Source organism: Lissotriton vulgaris, chromosome 5, assembly GCF_964263255.1.
Source record: "Lissotriton vulgaris chromosome 5, aLisVul1.2, whole genome shotgun sequence".
In the NCBI taxonomy this organism is placed as follows: Eukaryota; Metazoa; Chordata; class Amphibia; order Caudata; family Salamandridae; genus Lissotriton; species Lissotriton vulgaris.
Window position 1 is genome coordinate 741916572 of NC_141693.1, and position 21695 is coordinate 741938266.

At 43.4% G+C, this 21695-nt stretch overlaps 1 protein-coding gene across 2 annotated transcripts in view; it reads right to left on the reverse strand.

Annotated features, from left to right (window-relative positions):
* The window catches only part of AGMAT (agmatinase (putative)), a 219545-nt gene that overhangs the window by 14915 nt on the left and 182935 nt on the right, over positions 1–21695 (reverse strand). For both annotated transcript variants that reach the window (XM_086922181.1, XM_086922180.1), the window contains exons 3-6: positions 6301–6349; positions 4074–4269; positions 3632–3811; positions 2272–2356 (exon numbers count right to left, since the gene is read on the reverse strand). In XM_086922181.1, the coding sequence (XP_086778307.1) occupies positions 2272–2356; positions 3632–3811; positions 4074–4269; positions 6301–6349 (510 nt within the window). The remainder of the gene's footprint in view (positions 1–2271; positions 2357–3631; positions 3812–4073; positions 4270–6300; positions 6350–21695) is intronic.

Here is a 21695-nt window from a genome sequence, read left to right on the forward strand (position 1 = left end):
TAAGCCACCAGACGCTCTACCTTTTTTACCCCGAATAGCGGGTTTATGAAAATTTTGATACCCCAAACGATAAATGGGGTCGGGGGCCCAACTTTATTGAAATATTAGAATATCCTGGTCATCTACAAACTCGATCCACCCTCCTCTGGCTAATTTACCTTTTAGCCCTGCAATATTCCATGAGACTATTTTAAGCGATGAATCCTGAGTGGTCGATTGTCTTGGATCTAGCACCCCCAGGTTAGATTCTAATGACCCCCCACCCTCTATCGGGAGTTCACTGGCTAGGGGCTCTCTTACTGGGGAACCCAGGTGAGACCAACCCGCTCCATGGCCGACATCCTGTCCCACCTTAACCACCCCTATAGAACTGCAATGTGCAGAATCACTACCTACAACCACACCGACATCAGGTATGCATACCCCCAAGGAATCCCTTCCAGATCTCTTGGACTGAGTGTTACCACCAGGCACATTCGAGAGTCAATCAACCTCCTCTAAGCCATGCTCTCTTTGACTTTTGCCAGCCACGGCAATCCGGCAATAGGATGCTAAGTTAGCAGGATATCTGGCCTGGTTGTTTCTCCTAACTCTATACCAGCTCATTTTAGCAGTAAAATGTATTGATTTTGCTACCATACTGTGCTATAAGCTACAGCATTTGCTTAAAGTGGAAGGAGGACAGGGGGAAGAGATGGCCCAGCTAGAAACTCCATAAACCGGTGCACGAGGCACACTGGGTTTGAGTGGGAGTGACTCTTCGCCCACTTATGTGGCAGGTATTTTAAGCACCATAACATGAAAGTTGTATATGTGGCTGATGAACTTGGGCGGGCTGTGTAACATTTTGGAAGGTTTGTTATGTGCTTGGGGTAGTGTATATTTTTGGCAGGATTAAGTTTAGAGAGTGTGCTGTGTGTTTCTGCTAAAAGACAGAGATGGTGTGACATTTGTTCTATATAATTATTTGAGGTGGAGATTTTCTTCATTTTGATGGCGTGTGTATTTTTGGCAACTAATGTATACAGTTTATGGAAGGTTGTGTGCATCTTTTGCAGGGATGAGAAGTGGTTGGACAAAGTTATTGTAGGAACCTGTATTATATGTGGATTTGTAGAGTTGGTAGCGTGATATTCTTGTTAGGGACTAATGTTCCTTTTGAGATGCTAGGGTGGCAAGTTAGACAGCACTAAATTCTGCCTTTTACATATGTTGCCCAAAATTTAATCCAAGCAAATTTTTGCTGTATTCGAGCAGGACATTTTCTCCAACATATTCCAAATACTTCTTTTTCAATTAATGGCGATTAATACGCACTCCAGTGTTTACAGTTTGTACATTTAATAGCCGCTTGTGCCTTATTTAGAAGAGTGTCATTGCAACATAATTTACTGTTTTGTGCTACACAGTTTCTTTTGCCTGTCGCATCATTTTGAAAATAAATGCTGCAATATCCTGGGGTTCGTTTGAGGCATAACAGGCTTTAAGATTGAGAATGTAGATAATGAAACGATCCCAGAGGTGAACACAGAATTTATAGACTCGAGTATTGAACAGCCAAGCTGTAAAAGGACTCGGACAGAGGAGGTACTTGTCTATCACCCTGTGCCTATTTTCTATGCAAGCCATGTAGAGGGGTTCAGCTAAACATATATCTCATGTACCTGTAGTCACTGTAATACATACTAAGTTTGGCTAACCCCGCGACAGAAATGCTAATGTCTCTTTTAATTAAAAAAACAATAAAATACTTTGAAATAAAAAAGGGACAAGGGTTGTTTTCGAAATTAAAAGTTGTTGTTCAAAGAATAATATTTGGGAGTTGCTCCCATCCATCGCAGACAGCCAAAATTGTCAAGGTGGAAGCTATCACTCATACACAACTTCCACTTTGGCTCCATTACCACACCCTTTTAAATCAAAGTAACTCATCCTTGGCTTGGGAAGGAATTTGAAGTCACAGATCATTGACACTTTTCACGCCATTACAATTGTTATTGATCGCAAAAGTCACTTTTGGAGTCAACTCTTTAGTACATTGTTACTCGCTGATTTTAATTTGGAAAGCTTGTGATTTTAAGGATCCCAGGCCCTGTGACCCCCACAGTAGTTTCGTTCATCAGACCTAGTGTCTCCTAACCCCCACACAGTACACCAAACACCAAACTACGCAAAGTGCAGCTCATACTTTTGCCAACAGCGCCATCTGCTTCTAATATGGCAGTTCTCCAATTCTAAACCAGTCCTAGAAAGAGACATTTTTGTACTCACCTGAGGAATCATACAGTGGTGCTACTTCCACAAGGTCACAGCCTACAACATTGAGCCCCTGGCAGCCACGGATGATCTCCAGTCCCTAGAAAAGAAGAGGCGGGGCTCTTTACACAATTCATGAACAGGCTATATTTTGTCAAGACCTGGGCTTTTTTTTGACAATGCTGGACCGGTGTGAACTTTCCATCTCCCTCTCTAGTACTTTCTCCGCAGGGTGTTCCTCTTGTACCATTTCCGGGACACTACCTAAAACTAGTTATATGACTGCCCTTCCAATCTATTGAAGCCTCTTTTTTTTCTGGGAGATATCAGCAACTACCACCTGTGTGCACTGCAAAATATATATATTTTTAGATTTTTATATAGCGCAAACTAGACCCGAGACATTGGGTATCAGAGCGCTTAACATGAGCACCAGTTTCGTTACAGATGGACACATTCATTTTTTGATAGGCACAAGGAGATTAAGTGATTTGCCCAGAATCGCAGGATGTTGAGCATCTTTGCGGAGTCTCTAACCCGGTTCCCCAGTTTCAAGGTCCATGGCTCTAACCTAACACTACATCCTCTCCCCTAATAAGCATTAAGCTTCCACTTGAGGCGTCTGACCTGCCCTGCCCTGGGATACCATCGAAAGTTCATACATGCAATTGAAGCATTCATTTTCAAGGAGACTCAAAGTCCAGAACGGCACTCTGGATACCATATCCATCTACATCTCTTTGGAAATGTATCATATGTGTTGGAAATGGGAATCTGAACTAAAAAAGGTAACTTTTTGGGTATGTGTATTCCATTATAAATGCTACTTAAAAGGATAACATTTTGCCAGAATATGCCCTCCTGTGTTGTCTCATTCCATGCACATTTATTAGTCAATGTATTTGTTCAACTGAAGCAAACTACTCTGTTTGGTAACCATCTGCTATGTTGTTGTGGTAAGACTGCTTTGTTCTATGGTTTCGAATCGTTCATTTACAATACTGTTTGAAGCTTCCTCTAAATATCTAGTGTTATCCTTGCTTATTTCCGTTACCAGAGTTCTTGGACAAGGAGCATGGGGTAGTTCCATGAAGCCCACCAACTCATAACAATCCCTGCCCCATGTTCAAGGGTGTTACAGGTAAGCCCATTATTAACCCCTTCGCTGCTCATGACGAGCTCAGCTCGTCATGCAGTACACTGGTCGTGTGCTTATGACGAGCTCAGCTCGTCATGAAATAAAGTATTTCAAGCTTCTCCAGCACAGAGGGGGAATTGCCTTAGAAGTCATGTGGTTAACTAGTATAGTGCAAGGTCAGCGATCTCTATGCTTCCAAGCCTGGAACAATGGTTTTTTAGGGGAATCCCTCCTTACCTGGCTAGGTGTGAGGCCAGCGATCTCTGGAGTCCCCGTTCCAGGAGCGAATGCCGGGTCAAGCCCATCAATGTCAAAGCTTATGTAAACAGGCTTGTCTCCCATCTGTTTTCTCACTTCTCCCATAAGTGGAACCAATGACTTAAGCCAGCAGTCTTCAGCAGGAACTACTCGAAATCCCTGAAGAAAGTGAGGTATGCATCAGTGCACCAAAAGACCAATTTTAGTGCACTAGAGAGAGATGGGAAACTGGAAAATTGAGCAAAGACACAGGCATCGAAGCAAGTGATTTAGAGAAAAGAGTCATGGATGAGGCAGGGAATAAAGAGGAGCACTTGAGTTGCAAAGAAGACCAACTTGTTTGGGATTGAATTTGAGATGGTTACCTAGATTTAGAAATGGTATCTGCATTTTACTCAAAAGTATTATTGGCTTGTGTTACCTGGTCACGGCTGTATTTATAAGGATCTGGTGAATAGCATGAACCTCTGATTCCAATCTGCACTACTCTTTTACAGTCCAAGAGTCTCTCATCCACACAACGTCGGAAGGGTGTCCCATGGTAGATCTTCTCACCGAGGGCCATGTCTCCAGTATCTGTGTGAGCATCAACATGCACGAGTCCTACTGGCCCATACCTTTAACCATGAGAGAAGTCATATTAGCCTTAGGCGCCACTACTTGCATACAAGGTCATTGCATAAACCTATATCCTCCAGGAGCCCGATTCACAGAACTAACTTAAGACAAAATCCTAAATTTACTACCACTTTGGTATTCACTGAAGGCACTTACTCATTTTGGTATTCACAGAAGGCACTTTCTTATTTCGGTATTCACAGAAGTTAGGACTCCTAACTTTAGGACTCCAAAACTGACAAAAATCCTAACTTTAAGACTTTCTGTATTCACAGAAGGCATTTAGGAGTCCTAAAGATAGGAGTGCTAACTTTACTTCTCCTAAACTGAGAAAAATCCTAACTTTAAGACTTTTGGTATTCACAGAAGGCATTTAGGAGTCCAAAAATTAGGACTACTAACTTCTGTGAATACCGAAATGAGTAAGTGCCTTCTGTGAATACCAAAATGAGTAAGTGCCTTCTGTGAATACCAAAATAGTAGTAAGTTTAGGATTTTGTCTTAAGTTAGTTCTGTGAATCGGGCCCCAAGTAACATACAGTAAGCACTAAAGGGGGCAGGAAGTTCAAGTTCAAACGTTATTGATTTTGGCCCCATCTGAGACCATAACATAATAGGTTACAAGGTCGCATATATTTCATATAGAATTAGGTATATAACCGTTGCGAGCAAACTAGGGTGGTGTAGTTTTATATAGTCAATACATTTTTATCAAGCATAGGAATTACCTTTCAGATTAACTAATTCATCAATAAGAAATCCTTCCAATTATACTATACAGGCTAAATGCGAAACAGAATCAATTCAAAGTTCAAAGGCTAATTAAAAAAATAATATTTTACAACACACAATTTCATTTAGCAGGTTATATAATTCACGCTTTATCTATGGTGAGTATCTCATTACGTAGAAATATCGGTCTTAAAAATTTTACTCGTGGTAGGTGTAATGCTGGCCAGACAAAATTGACATGGTTAAAATCCTGGATTCCCTGTAAGTATAGGGGGCATGGTCTTTCATTTCTATTAATTATCCCAGGCCCCCTGACGGGCAACCAAAGACCTGTAAAAATGACCTGCCTTGGGCTGTAACGCACTGACCCATGAACACTGGTTATCTTAGGGCCGACCACTGGCCAGCTTTATGAAAATCCAGAGCATCAACAACCAATGGCATTGAAAAGGAACTTCAACACAATTAGCAACCTTGAATGGGCATGAGATTGCAGACTGCCATTGACCACTGTGGATAAAATCCATAATTCTGAATACCAATGGCCGCAATCTAGAAGATCCAGAATACTTACTGAAACTAATCACCAAAGATGGAGATCATAGCGCTGACTGGCCACTGAATACAGGATCTTATGTCAAAACTTCAAAGTTTTTACATTGACTTTCAAAAATACTTTACCCAATATATAGACTAGCACTATACTGTCAAGGTAAGAATGCATAAGTAAGAATACATTTACTATTCTTAACTCCACTATTGCTTACCTTGAAGATTTTTATAGTGTCAAGGTAAGTAGATGTGGAGTTAAGAACAGTAAATCTATAATTATTTAAAAATTCTTACCAAGACAAAATAATGGTACTTGATATTCTGGATTCAATGTTGTTGTTGAGATCATTGTCCGCTTGGGCTATTTTGCATTTTTAAGCATGGGGGCATTGTTCTTTTTAGATTTTCCTTACTTGTGAGGCATGGGAGTTCTAGATAGGGAAAACGTGTGATGATCACCCTGCCTTAAAGGCGGGGTGAGCGCCACTGATAGCTGGTGGACCAGTGGCATGCTGCCAGGTTATAGATCTATGCCAGCTGATGCTTAGCAGATGTAAACCTAATATACTTCCTCTAACTCCAAATACAGCAGAGGAACTGCAAGTTTGGCAGGCACGAGCCTGTCTGAGTATCCCTCTAAATCGTGCTGAGCTGTTGACCAGCGTCTTGAGTTAATAGTCTTTTTAGGACCTAATGAATATAAATGCCTCACTGTATTCCAGCTGAACCAAGAACATAATACTTACTTTTCTGCAACAGCTTGCAGTATGGGGTATGTGATGGTGTGATCTCCACCTGCACAAGAGAAAGAGAGCTCGTTAGGGGGAGATACTGCTTGCCTGCCATCGGTATTTGAGTGACTTCTAATTCTTTTAATCTAAATTCTAGTAGATCATTAATTCTCCCATTTTTTGTTCTTAGTCTCAGTGGCGTCACTAGGGGGGTGCGGGGGGTGCGGACCGCACCGGGTGTCACCCCATCTGGGGTGACACCAATCTAGTTAGTGCTGCTGCTGGTGTGCTGTGCGCAGTTGCGCACCGCAACTTAGTTCTTACAAAATTTTTAAATACTTACTGTCTGCTACACAGTGCGCACTGCGCAGTGTATGTGGACTCACACTGCAGCAGCAAGCACACACGACTGTGCTACGGTCACCGTCACTGGTGCGAGGCGTACCTACTATCCAGCAGTTTGTGGGTCCCCCAGGGCCGTCAATCTATCTTACTGGCGCTACCAGCCAATGACGGCCCTGGGACAGCCCCCGCGCGCTGTGCGAGTGTGCGCTCCTGCTGACGCCTCACGTCACGGCGGTCACGCGCCCGCCGGGAATAAATAATTATTACCTACGACATCACCAGAGCGAGCCGAGCAACGTCGTGGTCTCCGTCTCCTGAGTCCTCCCAAATTCTTCTTGCTGGTGGGTCCGTCCTGACTCGGAGCGAGGCAGCAGTCGGACCGGACGGTAACTCCTAGCCTTGGCCAGGATCTTCCTATTGCTATAAAGCTCCTTGCTACCAGTGCCCTTTTGTTCAAGGCTTAATGGGGTAGTGCAAGATTTAAAAGCTTACATGGCAGCAGGCCTGTGTATGCACAGTGTATCAATTTCAGTCGCATCTCGGATTGCACTGTAATACATCAGTATCAATTATGCGAGTCATGGTGCCAGGCAAGGACAGGAGGAAACACTAAGATGCCCGCACATGCACAGTGAAGGCTAGATTACAGAACACTGATTGAGTCTCTAGACTAGTATATCTTCCAATCCCGATTCCCGAGCATCTGAAGGGTGCCTCTTCCTTTCGCGATTGTGCCACCATTACTGTAAAAAAGAGTCAGACCACAGCCAGCGTAGGGGCTCAGAGGCAAGAGGTGCCCTCTGGATGCAAGAAGTGCTTGTAAATGGTCAGAAGATGAAGAGAAAATGTTTAGCTTAAGTAGGTTGAAAGAATGTCTTATTGAATTTATGTATGCAGTGTTTATGAGATAGTTAAAAGTTGTAAATGTCCAATCCGGTTTTGAAGCCAGGAATGAAATAACATTCTAACATTCGAGCTCATGTTTAAGCAGCGAGTGCACCTTAAAGAAGTGGGCGTAACATTAATCCCTACTCTACCCACTGGTATACAAAACTAGGGATCATCGCAAAGCCCTCTTTACTCAGTATCACAATCCTTGTATTCCTCCTAGTTCCTCCGTGAACCCCATTCCTAACACCATAACAACTATTAGTAATGATGATTATGTCTGATCAATGAAATATGTTAAAGTGCAGTGAAATTGCTGAGTTTCTTCTTGTTTCGAAAAAATGCAATTTGAGAAAATTAGATTAAATACCTTTAATTTGCATAATCTAAAATGTTTGATTAATCTCAACTGAACCTTATTTGGCTATACCCTTCACCAAGATCCATCTCTTCACTGCTACAAATGAGTGCATCCACAGTTTCAAATCAAAAATATATATTTTTTAACCTTCCTCATGTTTTATTTCTCAATTCAGTTATGGTTCAAAACTGTTTTCTACCCCTGCCGCCCTTTTATTGTTATATTCACTTTTAATTCTCTGCACATGACATCAACAATGCAGTGCTCCTTGCCAGCCACTTTTTAAAAAACGTTATTTATTATACTGCAAGATACAGCAAGCAGCATGCTAAGGAACCCACACTGCGCATCAATAAAATGACAAGTAGGATGCAACTTTTCTTTTTTTTCCCCCTCCCACAACCCCAGCCAAACTTCGAAACACATAAACACAAGTGGTAGACCATACAAATGCGAGATAGTATACTTCTGCAACATAAATAGTAGCAAGAAAAGTGAGTAGGTTTTACAGAGGCCATTCCTTCCATTTAAGCAGATTTTTTTTACAAGTGATTAGGTCATGGCCAGATATTCCACAAGGTATGTGATCAGTGGAGCCCAGAAGTCCTTGGACCTAGAGGACAATGGCAATTCCTCAGCATATGCCTCCATTTGTTCTTTGCAGTATACTAGGTCTCTGATCCACTTCGTCAAGGTGGGCGCCGTCCTGCCACCCCAATGCATTGGAACAGCAAGTTTAGCAAACAAAGTAGAAATAGCAACAATGCGCCTATTGCATGGCTAAATCTTCTTCAGTAGCCCTAGAAGACATAGTTCTGGCGTACACACAATCTTTTCCAGTGTCATATCAAAGAGTACTTTCACAACATGCTGCCAAAATCTGTGTATGAGAGTACAATCCCACACCAGGTGCATGAAATTGGCCCCATCCTGCCCACATCTAGTACATCTAGCATCCTCCAGCAATCCAAATTTCAACAATTGCGCAGGGGTGTAATACATCTGATGCAGATACTTAAAATGTATAATGCAAAGATTACAGTTGGCGGTCAGGCGCCCAGTCAGTTTACATCAAGATTCTTAGTTTTCCCAGGACATGGGGGGATCAAGTTCCTTATTCCACTTATCGAACGCAGAGGAGCTAGACCAGTCATTTTCCCTTTGGGATGCATTATATAATCACTCTACTGCTATGAGTGGTTTATTCTTCAGGAAGGACTGCTGCTATGACTGTTGAGTTCACCAAGAGGGCTGGGTCCAGTTGCCTCAAGAGACCCATTCTCTTGGATTTCCCTGCTGCTATGAGTTGTTTGTTTTTTAGGAGGGCCCTGCTAGGTGAGAGACCATGTTCTTTCGTAAGGGCAAGATCCTGTATTTATGAGTTGGCGTGTTCTCACAGAGAGCGCCCCTGCTACGAGAGCCCTGTTCCTATGATTAGTTTGTTCTGTCTGAGTGGTAATGCTGCTATGAGTGATTTGCCCTCATAAGGCCCTGTTGCTATGACTTGTTTGTTCTCTAGAAGGGCCTTGCTGCTATGAGTGGTTTGTTCTCCAGGAAGGCCCTGCTGCTATGAGTGGTTTGTTCTCTAGGAAGGGCCCGCTGCTACAAGTGGTTTGTTATTTAGGAAGGGCCCTGCTGCTATGAGAGGTTTGTTCTCTAGAAGGACCCTGCTGCTATGAGTGGTTTGTGTTCTGGGAAGGGACCTGCTGCTATGAGTGGTTTGTTCTCTAGAAGGGCCCTGTTGCTATGAGTGGTTTGTTCTCTAGGAAGGGTCCGCTGCTACAAGTGGTTTGTTATTTGGGAAGGGCCCTGCTGCTATGAGTTGTTTGTTCTCTAGAAGGGCCCTGCTGCTATGAGCGGTTTGTTCTCTCGAAGGGCCCTGCTGCTATGAGTGGCTTGTTCTCTGGGAAGGCCTTGATGACACAAGTGATGCATTGTCTCAGAGGGCCCTGCTGCTATGAGCTGTGTTTGGTCTCTAGGAGTGACCTGCTGCTATGAGTGACACATTCTCCCAGATTTCCCTGGTGTTGTGAGTTGCTTGTCCTGTAGGAAGGCCCTGCTCCCATGAGTGAGCATGTTCCTGTGGCCGGGCCTTCTGCTCCGAGTGGCCATGATCTCCAGGGGGTCCTTGCTCCCATAAGTGCCACTACTCAGCGCCCCCTGGGCTCGAGAGACTGCACTTTATTGCTTCTTTTTATTCGCCTCACATCCTCTTTTCTTCCTTCTCCCATCTCATGAATCGGGCCTGATTGTGGCCTTTGTCTCCCGTGGCCCTCTTCAATTGAAGCCAAGGATGGGTAGGCCTGGCCTGGGGACTGTGGTAAGGGCATTTTGTTTGCTTTTTGATACTTGCACAAGTGCCACCATTGCCTACGTAACGTTTGTTCTTGTGCTTGAGTGTCTACCATATATTGCAGTATTATATACCTCTTCTAATTGTACTTTGTTTTCTCTCGAGCAGACTTCACTTTAAAATAGTTTATTGGGAATCGATTAGACACCTGGTGCAGAGATCTTTGTACCCAACAAATTCCAAAGCATTGTAGCTGTAAGATAACTTTGGTGGTGAATACACTTGTTGGCGAGATCTGTGTGTGTGCAGTCTAGTTACAGGCCAGGCCTGACTCATACAAAGTATAAAGAGTTAATGTCCTAGCTGCAAAGTGAAGCATACACCATGCAAGTCACAGATTTGTATTTTATGTAGGAAGCTCAGCAAGTTACTGCTTTCATTGCAGACATTCTTGAGTGAGATAGGTCTCAGGTTACCATCCTAGGCTCCGACCTTGTTGAATCACATTTTTCTTCTATGGCCTTTGTAAATATAGGAACTAAATTTACAAACGTTACTAAGGATTCTGTATGATCCCGTTATTTGCCATCTGTGTCCACTGCCGGACTCGGAGCGGAGGAGGTCCATGCGGTAAGTCGTGAGGGGGTGACACCATGAGTTACCCGCACCGGGTGACACCAACCCTAGTGACGCCACTGCTTAGTCTTGTTTTTTTTTCTTTCACCTCTTTACTCTTAATCTGTGAGCCTAGAATTTCGTATAATCTATGATTCGTCTTCGTCTTCCTTTACTCATAATTTTTCTTTCTTCTGTACTTCTCTTTAATAGTTATGGCATTTACTAAAATGGTCCAGACTCTCCAAACGTTTGTCCCTTTTCTCCTGTACTGTTGGGTTGATCATTCCTCATTTGAGAGGTGTCAACATTGTGAATAGGAGAACACATAAGGGTTTATTAAGATGTCAGGTGGGCGTTGTGGATTGGAAACTGTCTGACCTTAGGTCGGCAGTTTTGACTGCATATTTTGCATGCAGCCGCTCATTGGCCGGTCGGAAACATCAATTTTTAATGGAAGCTTGTGCGGCATTCAGAAAAGGCCCACAGCATAAGCTATAATTGAAACATTAATGTTTTCAAACATCCCTGCACCGTGACGGTGCAGGGATGTTTAGGGCCGCACCACAGGTGCTCTGCAGGCCCCATTGCAGAGGGCCAGGAGAGAAGGGGCCCCTACTAGGGACCATCAATATCGCTTTCAAACAGCCTTTCCATGTTGGAAATGATACAATTGATAAAGAACATAAAAAGTGCCACCTTTATACATTCTGTATATTTTATTGAATTGCAATTAAAAGAAAAATCATTTTTCAATTGTGTAATTAATGTTGTTTTTAACTTTATATCTTTTTGAACATAATGAAAAATACTATGCTTTTTTACATGATTCCTGCTGTTTAATTTTCCTTGATTTATGCTCTGACATTTGCATTTACTGATTGAAATTGCCTAGGAAGTTTTCTCACTCAAATTAATGTCGGAAAGGTCAACATCAAATGTCTGTTGGAAACAAACATCATAATCCTGACGGCGGTGTGCCATCATTAAGGCATTATGAAGTGTTTCTGATGCTCTGACGGGGGCAACAACCTTTACAACATGGTTGTTACACCGCATTACCTTTACAACGCCGTCGTTACAGCGACAGGGATGTTACAACACAATGCCATTACAACGCAAGTCATTTGATTGACTTGCTCTAGATGGCGCTCCAAACTAAGGAATGGTATGATTTACTATTCCAACACCATCCCTTCTGTTGCACAGGGTGGAGCTGGAATAGTAAATTAAACTATTCCTAAGGTTGGAGCGCCATCTAGTGCAAGTCAATCTAATGGCTTGCGTTGTAAAGGTATTGTGTTCTAACAAAGCGGTCATTGTAACCACCACATTGTAATGGAACGTGATGTGAAAGCATGCACTGTAGCATGCTATATTTCTCTGACGGGCTCCTTGAGCTTATCAGAAAGTGTCAACTGGTCTCTTCAGCTGCTGCTTCCAACCGCACGCATTGTAATGCGTCTGTCGGACCACAGCAGTGGATGGCGGTCAGACTGCAACCAACGAGCCGTTAGTTGCAGTTCGACCGCCATCATAATCGGCTTCTTAAATTAATAGGAGTTTTAAGAGGTTGCCGTGTTGGGGAAGATAAAAATAGAAATAGGAAGACTTCCATTGACAATCTCTCACATACATTACTCTCTAGATCGCTGTCAGACATTCATTGCTGTCGCCAAAAATATTGTGTCAGTCTTATGCAGACAGCTAATTGGATGACATCTCCAGTAACACTGTAAAAGTCTTGCCTGGCTCGGTAGCAGCTGATTCCGGTACATGTTCCTGTTTCCACTGACCCAGAAGTATTGATACGTTCAGGCTCTGGGTTCTGGGCTATATAAAGCCGTTTTTCAAGCCTCTCTCAACAAAGATCAAACAAATACTGATGATTTACGGGAATAAACAATAAGGGGATGTGAGAAGTTGGCCTGATAGAAGATGTCTCCAATTCTGGGGGCACCTCGTATCAGTTCAAACAATCCCTTATGGTGATGGTTGTAAGTCAACCTTATAGACAAGCTATCCTAAGGGTATGATGGACTAAGCAGCCTTGAAGGCTTAACTCAAGAGGTCGTGTTAAGCAAGCTGTTTTACCAATCACAATCCTGTAATATCAAATGAAAGGACACCACACAAGTTATATATTATAAAAATATATGTATTTATTACTAGAATAATCCTCTGTACTCTTTATGAGTGCAGAGGCACAAGCGTTTAAACAAAAGCACAGTTAAACATATAAAAGTTGCACAATTATGGATGAGGCTCAGGGGCCACGCAAACCATATATTAAAAAAGTGGTATAAGAGATACCAATCGAACAGTGGTTAGGCCTAGGGCCTAGGGAATCGCTGGGAGCAGTCGGGACTAGCAATGCTGAAGTCGGGAAAAGCCCGCGGGATTCGGGTGCAGCGCTTAAAGCACACACATGCACCAATGCAATGTCAATGGTGCGTAAAAGTTACAAAGTTACTGTTAAAGGAGACTTCCTCTTAACCTAGAAGGACTAAACTTTAGACACATACACTAGAGGTGTGTACCAGTATAGGAACACCGGCGTTGCTGAGTTACCTCACCCACAGGAGGCGGGTGCACAGGTGCAAAGTAGTGTCGGGTTTCGTCACGCAAGTTGATGGTGCTTGGAGCTGAAGATGCTGCAGGCGTCGAGAAGAGAAGTGTCCGGTGTGATCCAAGGGTGGATCGAAGATAAAGATGATCTGAAAGCAGAGGGGACAGAGTCTGGGTCACTCAGCAGTGACCAGGGTGGAACCAGGAAGGAACCAGGCAATGTCGGGCGCTTTCAGGTCGCTGTTGTGAAGCTTCTCTCCGCGGCCACGTGGACTCTGGGGCACCAAGGATGTCCAGGAGTGGATCACGAGCTGTCCCACAAAGGCTCTCGCTGTTGGCGGTGTCGGCTTCCGGATTGGAGGAAACAACCCTTGGCAAGCGCAACCCACACAGTATTCAAAGGTGGCTTAACACTCGGACCAGGAGAGTTAGAGCGGGTGCTCCTTTTCAGGAGAGCGAGTGCAAGTCTGGAGCAACCAGATTCACGAGTCAGTTTTCAAAGTTTGTTGGCACAGGGGCCACAAGCCAACGGGCAAGTGACCAGGCCAACGCGTTGAGCCAAAAGATGCAGAAGGGCCCCACGCAGCACTCGGTGAGTGTAGAGGGGTGAGCTTCAGTGCAAGAGAGGCTCAGGGCTGGGGCTTCTCAAACCCCAATGCACAGCTTTGAGGGGGCCTTGGATGCTGCACGGTCAGCGGCTCAAGGTCTTTCCAAGATGGCGGGCCCCACGCTTCAGGTCGCCTCCACGGGTTTCAGCTCTGCAGGGACTGTGGATCGGGCTGTTAGAAGGCAGGCACGCTGGGTCTTGTTGAACTCTGTTGCTCGAGTTCCAGCGGGAACTGCAACAAAGCAAATGTCGAGGTGCTGGATGGTGCCTGCTTGCACCAGGTGGTCACTCCTTGACCACAAGGGAGATTCTTCAGTCTTCTATGTCGAGTAGGATGTCGAAGGGTCCAGAGTTTCGTTTCATAAGTTTCAGTCAGGATAATCTGAGTGCGTTGGCACTGCTCCCATTCTTATACCAATCTAGGGGGCTGGATTACCTGCTAGGTCCCTCCTATGGGTGGGACCCAGGAAGGGGGTGGTTATACCCCTTTCCCTTTGTCCAGGGTCACGCTGGGACTGGGGCTGGTGTGCCCCAGAACCGGTGTGATCGGATTATGCAAGGGGAAGCCTTGTGCGCCCCAGGCACTGTCTGATTTCATTCAGCCCTCCCTGCCCCAATACACTATCTCCTGTCAACCCTTTGTCCAGGCCTCCTCTGCCAAGTTTCGGTCAGCAGCAGGAGGTCAGACTTGTGTCGGTGGCAGCAGCATCCATTTTGTGATGCTGAGGCTTTGGTTAGGATTAACCGCGTTTCAGTAAAGTAACATGTCTTCTCCCTCTAGAAGGGTGGAATGCTATCCCCGTCGACAGGACTGTTGATGGGATAGTATTCCAAATTGTATGACACCTTACACGACATGTTTTGATAAAGCCAAACCAAAGTTAGCATATAACCGAGATGGATTATAATGCACTTAAGAGTATATGGTATGGCATTATCCCGGAACAGCTTAGGGAGTTGTTCCCGACAGCTGCCGACAGGCTCAGCTCATGCTTGAGCACCATCTCACGTTAAACCACGCACTCTGCCTCCAGGATTGATAAGGCCTGCCATAGGAGTGACTTATAGGTTTATATGTGTGCAGATATAGGTTTAGATATAGGTATACTATATCTAAGCAAAAGGTGTTTACACCAACTTGCCCCAGCTGAGTGATCAGCCAGTTGTGTCAATTTAAGAACCAGCCAGGGGTGGCAAAAGCTATGCTGCAGCCCCTGGCAGGCCTTGGATGCACCTATACCCTTGGCACCTATAGTGCACTATATAGGGGCTGACAAGGTATCCAGTACCAATTTGGTTATGCACCTAGGGTGCATGGAGTCCATTTAAGGAGAGAGCAGATAACCTGGGGCCCTGATTAGCAGGGAGCCAGGCCAACTAAGTCGAAAACCAGCTAAACACAAGGCAAAAAATCTGGGGTAACCATAGTCAGGTGTCCACCTTCCTACAGGGGAATTTATCCCTTAAGGACTAGAACCCACTCTCACCCGTAGGTGACAACCTTCATCATATGGGTTCCTCCTTACCAGTAGGAAAACCTAGTCCCACTGGGAGCTACAACTTCTTCAATGTGATAAAGGAGCGCAAAGATGTTTTTTTTCAGTTATTATGAGGGATGGATACTAAATCCCATATTTGAGTCATAAGGGGTAGTAAGGGTGCAGCGCAAAAAAGAAAAAACTGATTTTTATAGTGATGAAAAAGGTGAAAATGAAGTTAAAACTTCCTAGGTAAGATGCACAACCTCAAATGTATTCACGTGCTCTGCCTGACAGGATTAAAAATCAATGCAAATCATTAGTATAGATTTAAAACTACTATTAGGACAAGGCCGACATGTTTCAGCTGTATGATCAGTTTCCTGTATCGGTGGCTTTCTTCAGGACCAACTACGATGACTAAATATAATTTGCTGCTGCTGATATATTATGTGAATAAAGAAAATATAATACAAAACTGGTATTTCTGCGTCCCTTTGTCAGGCAATACATGGAGTATCTGAAAAATCAAGGAGAGAGAGACGAACAAAATAACAGCGAACATCTTTTATGTTTAAAGCTATCTGTAGTCTCTTCAGCAGAAATATTCTAAAATATTCTAAAATGTGAAATTTTGGCACTTTTGAGTACACAGGAGCATTAGAGTCACCCCAATAAAATGTATTCCCCACAGAGCGGGGCCTCCTTCCCTGAGCTGCCTGCCAGGTTGAGGTGAGGTTTGACTATCCTACTATAGAGGGTAAGTGAACCATTATCTACTATTGATAACTAAGGCTATTGACAATAAGAAATGATCATGTCAGTAGTAAGCACCCAAGATGATTTGCAGTTTTTTTTGTTTGTCTCTTTCATCATCTAGCTGTGAACAGTGAGCACATGTGAGACTTTCTTCATGTGCGATGTGGACTCCGAGGCTCTCGGTCTTTGCAGGACATGGAGGCTCTCTGGCAGGCCATATTTCAGTCCTGTCATGTGTCTATGTTTATTTTGGATACCGCTGAGGTCCCTGCATCAGGCGTGAACGAGCCTAGCTCACAGATGTAGCAATCTGTGCTGGAGCACTTGCCTTAGATTCATTATCCCCCAAAGGCCCAGTCTGGTAATTTTTCATGCAACACAGTGCAGCAAACAGTGTTTCTGCACTGCGTTGCATGAAGGGGAAAACAGAGAAGTGTCAAATCTAATGTGATTGGCCTGCTGTTGCTGTCAACCCCTGCTCTGGCAGTCCAACCAGGCCATCTTGCACAACGTGCAGTCTTGCACCATGGGACAAAGGTGAGTGTCTACTTTCTAGCTTATGATTTGTACTGGAAGCAGACCCTTTCAATACACATTCCAATGTCTAGACAAACTCGAAAGCATTCCACGCAATAGCTGTGTCCTGTGCACTGCAACATACAGAGTGCATTTGGGGGGCCAGTCCATCTCTGTCAAGGCTGCAGAGGCATGGACTACTGTTGAAATCATGCAAAGTAGATCAATTTCGCTACTAAAATGGAGCCGTAATAAAATTACTCAGACAAGGTAAAAAGTATGAGTGGTTAGATGTGCAACAACGTGCATTTGAAGAGATCAAACATGACATCATAAATGCTCCCACACTTAAGCCATTTTGAATGAACAAAGAATGTATAATAACAGTTGATGCTAGTCTTTATGGTTAGGGAAGTGTCCTTTCTCAAAGAGAAGGGGGTGATGAGTGGAATGTCGCTTTTGCTTCAAGGACTCTCAGTGAATGCGAGCGGAAATACGCTGTCATCGAAAGAGAACTTCTTGCTTGTGTTTGGGCGATAGAGCATTTTAGGTTGTATGTGTGGGGTACCAAGTTTACGCTTAGGACCGACCATAAACCTTTGGTAAACATTTTGTCTGTAGGTGGTGGATGGAATTCTACAGCTAGAATTGCAAGGTTAACATCTAAATTGCAAGAGTATAATTTTGTTACAATATATGTACTTGGGAAAAAAAATGTCACAGCAGATTGCTTATCGCGGTTACCTTGTAAACAAGATGAAGTCAGCGCAGTGTGTGATTTGGAATTTGTTTTAACTATTGGAGATGTGGTTAGTGAAAAATTTCAAGAGATTTCTGAATTGTTTTCGGAAGAATGTGTACAGAAAGATGATTGTTGGAAAGAGGTAAGAGAATATGTTGAAAAAGGTTGGCCTAGGAAGGATAGAGGAGGCCTGAAATGTTACCATTTTACAATGTGCAAGAAGATTTAGAGTTGGATAGTGGTTTTATCTTCAAGTCTGGGAAATGTATCCCTCCTGAGGGCATGTATGAGGTTATCTTGAATATTGCACATAAGACTCATCCCGGTATTTCTTCAATGAAAAGATTGGTGAGAGACTATTTTTGGTGGCCAACGCTTCCTGCTGATCTCCAATTCACCTCTGAGTTTCAGTTCTTTAAGAAGCAGCTCAAGACACATCTGTTCAGCTAATTTTATTTTTGCTCCCACCTCTGCTCTCCCCCGCGCCAGGACACTCTTGAGTAACAGTGCGCGCTACAAATGTATTATAACATAACATATAACATAACATACATGCAATGTTTAATTTACTTTGAGAATTAAACACATTTCCATGGTTAGCGCCTGCTGTCTCTTTGTAAGTTTGTCTGTATTTTCGAAAAATTATTATTTGATTTTTTTATTTCAAGATTCTTTACTATAAATAGTTTTCAATAGAAGTGTTGTTTAATTTATTTACATTTTCTTTTTCATGTTTCAATCTTGGTTTGTTTTGAACATAGTGGTACATTCGGGGTATATGGCAATTCATTAATTTTCATTGTTTAGTGAGTCATTGTTAAATACGTAATGGTTTGGCTTTGGTCGTTCTTTAGCCTTCATGGTTTAGGCACTTGTTCTATAAGTGGTAGTTGTTTAATCATACATCCTTTCAATAGGGATGAAGAAAACAGACTGTTGGACAGGGAGTGAAAAGGTGGAGGCAGCAGCACTGAACCCTATGGCACTCCCGACAACCTTAGGGGATAAATATATCCGGGGGACCCTACATAAGTACACCGCCTCATGTACGCAAGCACTCTCATGCACATCACACACAATTCATGGCTCCCCAGTCATGGCATTCTACATAGATTTGCATGTTGAGAGCCATTACACAGACTACCTAAAAGGGTACAGGAGGAAAGGCCTGTACCCCACTACTGTTAATCCATTGCCATCACCCTTTCACAGTATCAGCCTGGCCATAGGGGTGGAACCTTACATGCTACAAACTGTGCCACTTTTGGTATACCATTATCACCCATAGGAGTCTAGCAATTCTATGTGAGCAACAGACCAAATAATATAAAGCACTTGACATTATACTCATATCACGTGTCTCCTGAAAAATATACGGAGTCAGTCAGGATAAGAAAATTAGGAGTTAGAGTTGTTTTTCCTGAAAGTAATACATTTTATGCATTTGAAATATGTGCTAACTAACCCTTTTTTAGTGAGAGATCTTCTCAGCTTAAATGACTATTGTCTTTTAATAATCTTAAAGTGTTGTTTGCTTTTTGCCTTAAACACAAGTTAGACTTTAAGCTTCCCCATGTGTGGTGTTTTATTTTTAACAATTGTTTCTCAGGTATCATTCATTAAGTTTTGGGTCTGCAATGGAGTAGTTGCTAAGTCTATTACATACATTGGAAGTGGTGTCAAAGAAGACGTACAGTTCCCACCCCATTGACCATCACCTCATATTTAAATTGACTTGTATACTTTGGTTGTCATCTGTTTTAAAAATATTTAGCTGTTGAGAGGTGTTAAAAGCAGTGAAGCAGGGTCTAGTAATGGGATTAAGAATAGCAGACAGGTGTAAAGGATGGACAAAGTTCTAGGCAGAATGATTTTGGTTTACTAAACAAAATTGTGTCTACAGCACTCACTTCTGTTGAATCTTACGAAGTGTAGCCAAGTTAAGTTCAATACGTTTCTTTATTAACTTCCCGTTGCAGGATAGTAATTATGTACATTAGTCCATCAGCCTGGTGTTCCTCATACACCGTCCTCACCAGGAGCAGCCTGCCTGCTGCTCAGCCCATCTTCCAACTGTCACCCCTCCTCCACACAGTCACCCAAGCATTCCAAGCATCACAGTCTTACCAACATTCCACTCTCAACACACACACTGGCTGTGCAGCTAGGAGATAGGTAACCAGGGATAGAAATGATAACATAAGCAGGAAATAACATATCCCCCTCTTTTTAAATGAAAAAGGACAATAGAACATGAGATAAACTATACACAATCATATACAAAAGTAGAGAAAAAGTCAAAGACTCAGGGAGGCAAGCTAAAATACAACTTTGCGAGAGTCTGAACATTATGTAAACTGAAAGAAAGGGTAAACATATTGACAGGCAACAATAAATACATTGGCAAGCAATATAAAACCCATCCTCCCCAATAAAACAATTTTTGGAAAATATGTAATGTGTAGCAAAGGGTGGACCACACCCCGAGACAATGATCCCCAAAACAAGGAAAAGAACAGTGTAAACAAGATTCCTAAAACAAGGAACAAGAAATACACTCTGAAAATAGGACTATGATACCCATAAGAACACACCCTGTGTGGTGATTACATGTAAAACCTGTAAATGGGGCTAACACCCATAAACACACACCCTAAGGAGGGATGTAATGTAAAAAAATGTAAATGGGGCTAAGACCCAGAACCCAACCCTGGCGAAAGGGTATAAATAATGTAAATGAGACACGACTCATGAGACCTACCCTGTCTGAGGGTGTAAAACCAAAGTACACGTGTAGCACCAGGTGACTTACACACATGTACGGAACGTGAAGCGCGAGGCGACTTACACACCCAATACCAACACGTGTATGTACTTGGAGATCATTTGCAAGGGGGCCCCTGAAATATCGACTGCCTAGGGGCATCACAGAGTTTAATCCAGCACTGCACAGACCCAAGGGTGATGAGAGTACACAGATGGTGCACTGCTTTCTTCAGCTGACACTTCTCTCTGTCAACTTGGGCCTCTGCAGACCTGTGCTCACAGGGAGAATATCCCCCACTGTGCTGTGCTGGCGATCCAAGTGGGAGGTTATACATAGAAGATGATGCTGGTAGGGGGCAGGAGGCCAGGTGAGTATTCAGCCGGGTAAGGTATATGTACAGGGAGGTGGAGGGGAGTGGTATGAGGCCAGGATTTTTTTTATCTTATAGAGAGAAGGCTATGTTATGTTGGGGTCCTTGAATACTGCTCTGCCCTGCCTAGATATTGAACACAGAGACATATGATTTTGGGGGGCTTTGAATAATATAAAATTAAAGATCGATTAAAACGTGAATAATGGGGATGTTTTTCATGGCTAGGTTCTGAGTGCCTACATTGGGAACTCCAACTCTTGTTGTAATAGCCAGTAGTGCGAATACTTAATTCTAAATCTGGTTATTCTCTAATGGGAAACAAAGGTTGTTTCCCACTATTCCTTACATTATAAAGGTTATAAAAGAGTTTTTGGCTGAGACAGGACTCCCATAGAGCTTGTCAAAGTGCTGCTGGAGACAGAGAAATGCACAGCGTTGGGCAGGGACATGGAGGGAGGTGGGAGAAGGTGGCAGGAGGCTAGGAATTGTTTTTATGTATCTGTGCTGGAGAGGGATGTATTGAACTAGAGGGTGACGTGGGTGGGTGGCACAATGCCATTTTATTTTATTAGGTTCTGGAGGGGGTGGCAGAACACGAGGTATATTTTTTTTAATATGTGGTGTGGTAATGCTGTGGTTTGTGTATGGTGCCAGGTATTCCTTTTCTTGCAGGTGGGGGGATAATGTACAAAGAATGGAGGAAAGTGGGTGGCAGGACACTATGTGTAATTGGGGCAGGGAGGTAAGACAAGTGAGGCCATGTTAGGTATTGGCTCCCCCATGACTCCGCGACACTTGCAATGCTGTTGAAAGCAGGGTCCAAGGGGAGGTGATGTCACCAAGTCATAGTTTGTGTGATATCACTTCCTGTGACATCAGGCGGTGGTTACATGGCATGTGATGTCACTTCGGCTACCCCAGTCATTTTGATGAATCGACGTCCATGGACTCTCCTGACACTTCTTTCACTCAACTCCAGTGTGCAAGGGTGCCTTCTTCTTCCTCATTTCTACTGTACATTTCCTACCCTTCCAGCAGAGATAGCCAGCATTTCTACCTCTGGTTTTAACCCTATTCCACATAGGTGTACAGAACATC